The sequence below is a fragment of the Colobus angolensis genome, unplaced genomic scaffold (assembly GCF_000951035.1).
Source record: "Colobus angolensis palliatus isolate OR3802 unplaced genomic scaffold, Cang.pa_1.0 Scaffold84, whole genome shotgun sequence".
NCBI classification, from domain to species: Eukaryota; Metazoa; Chordata; class Mammalia; order Primates; family Cercopithecidae; genus Colobus; species Colobus angolensis.
The window spans coordinates 3,008,384-3,010,420 of record NW_012122265.1 but is presented as its reverse complement, the minus strand read 5'-3'; the positions used below and the strand labels follow the sequence as shown (position 1 = coordinate 3,010,420).

At 49.5% G+C, this 2,037-nt stretch overlaps 1 protein-coding gene across 1 annotated transcript in view; it reads left to right on the top strand.

Annotated features, from left to right (window-relative positions):
• OSBPL5 (oxysterol binding protein-like 5) overlaps positions 1–2,037 on the top strand; it is a 79,108-nt gene that overhangs the window by 64,903 nt on the left and 12,168 nt on the right. Inside the window, exons 10-11 of the mRNA XM_011930157.1 lie at positions 219–274; positions 692–834. Coding sequence (XP_011785547.1) covers positions 219–274; positions 692–834 — 199 coding nt within the window. The remainder of the gene's footprint in view (positions 1–218; positions 275–691; positions 835–2,037) is intronic.

Here is a 2,037-nt window from a genome sequence, read left to right as displayed (position 1 = left end):
AAAAAAAAAAAAAAAAAAGAAATGAAACTGAAACCACAGTCCCTCTGTTGCCACATCACACAGGCTCAGTGTTGGCCCTGGAGTGGGACAGGCAGGAGGGAAGCTCTAGTCTTCACAGATAGCCCCACTGGACTGTGCTGCTCTGGGGCCTGGCAGCCTCGGGTGCTCAGAAAGTGTCCATTTGCATTTCATCCCATCCGTTGTACCTTTTTCATCAGTTTCATCCATGGGCAGGTGTGCGCCTGTTGCCTCTGTGTGCCCGGCTCCCTGCTAGGTGTGTGGAAGTCTGGGAGAGGGTCCCAGGTGCGACCCTCAGGTTCAGCCCACCTTTTCCACCTCTGTCCTCTCCTCACCAGCAGTGCCTGTGACTCTTGGCCCCGAGCGGGGCGCGCTCCCTCCACATGGACGTTTAAAATCTGAGCAGGGCTCAGGCGGGTTTGAAAAAGTTTGCAGACTCCACCCTGTGAATCTTCAGTTTTGTGACTGCAATAAACCACTAACACGTCAAAGGTGAAATAACTTCTCAGCACAGATGTCCTGTGTACACTGGACAGGGATTTTACAGAATCTGAGGCCCAGAGAGGTTAAGTGACTCATGCACAGTCACATCACTGGAGGTGCCAGGAGTGTGTTCACCTGTTGGAAGGGGCTCATCAGACCCTGTGATTAAGGGGTGGCCCCAGGTATGAAGGGGCTGTCCCCACTCACTGGTCCTGCTGCCTCTTGTCTCTGCAGGGAACTCGCTGTCGGCACTGCTGGACGGCAAAGCCACGCTCACCTTCCTGAACCGAGCCGAGGATTACACCCTCACCATGCCCTACGCCCACTGCAAAGGTGAGAGGCTCAGCCACCCACCCCGAGGGCAGAGCGAGGCTCCTCCCTCAGTGAGAGCGGCTAGGTGCTAAAACCCTTTGGTTGTTGCTTGAAGAAATCTTTACTTCACCTTCACTCACCAGTGACTTTTTTTCTTTTTTATGAGAAGGAGTTTCACTCTTGTTGCCCAGGCTGGAGCGCAATGGCGCAATCTCAGCTCCAAGTAGCTGGGATGACAGGCATGCGCCACCATGCCCAGCTAATTTTGTATTTTAGTAGGTTTTCACCATGTTGGTCGGGCTGGTCTCGAACTCCCGACCTCAGGTGATCCGCCCGCCTCGGCCTCCCAAAGTGCTGGGATTACAGGCATGAGCCACCGTGCCCAGACTTGCCCGTGACTTTTGAAGGTGGGTAATTCCAGGTGGAGGCTGTTTTACTGCCCTTTGAATACGTGCATTGTGCTTTTTTGCCTTATGGCTTCCACTACTGTTGGGGATGATTAGCTGTCAGCTTATTTGTTACATAATCTGCTTTTCCCTGTAGCTACTTTGAAGATACTCTCCTTGCCTTGGTGCCCTGTAGTCTTGCTATAGTGTTTCAAAGTTCGGATTTCTTTTTTGTTTTTTCATTAATAGACTTTCCTTTTTACAGTAGTGTTGTGTTTACAGAAAAATTGAGCAGGAAGTACAGAGAGTTCCTGTGTATCCCCTACACACAGTTTCCCCTGTTATTAACATGTCATACTGAGGTGCTACATTTGGTACCATTGATGAGCCAATAGTGATACATTGTTACTGAGTACACAGTTCTCCTTCCCTTTCACTCCTTGTGTTGCTCATTCTGTGGGTTTTGATAAATACAGAAGGACATGTATCTGCCATTACCATATCTCACAGAATAGTTGCACCACCCTAAAAATCTCTTACGATTAGACATGAATAGATGGATCCACATATTCCTCAGTCCCCCCAGGCCCTGGCAAAATAATAGTTTTGCCTTTTCCAAAATGTCGTGTAGTTGGAATCATATGGTGTGGAGCCTTTTCAGATTGGCTTCTTTCACTCAGCAATATGCACTTAAAGATTCCTCCACTAGGCGTGGTGGCTCATGCCTATACCCTGTGCTTTCGGAGGTAGAGGTGGGGGGATCACTTGAGCCCAAGAGTTCAAGACCAGTCTGGGCAACATGGCGAAACCCTGTCTCTACAAAAGGTACCAAAAAATT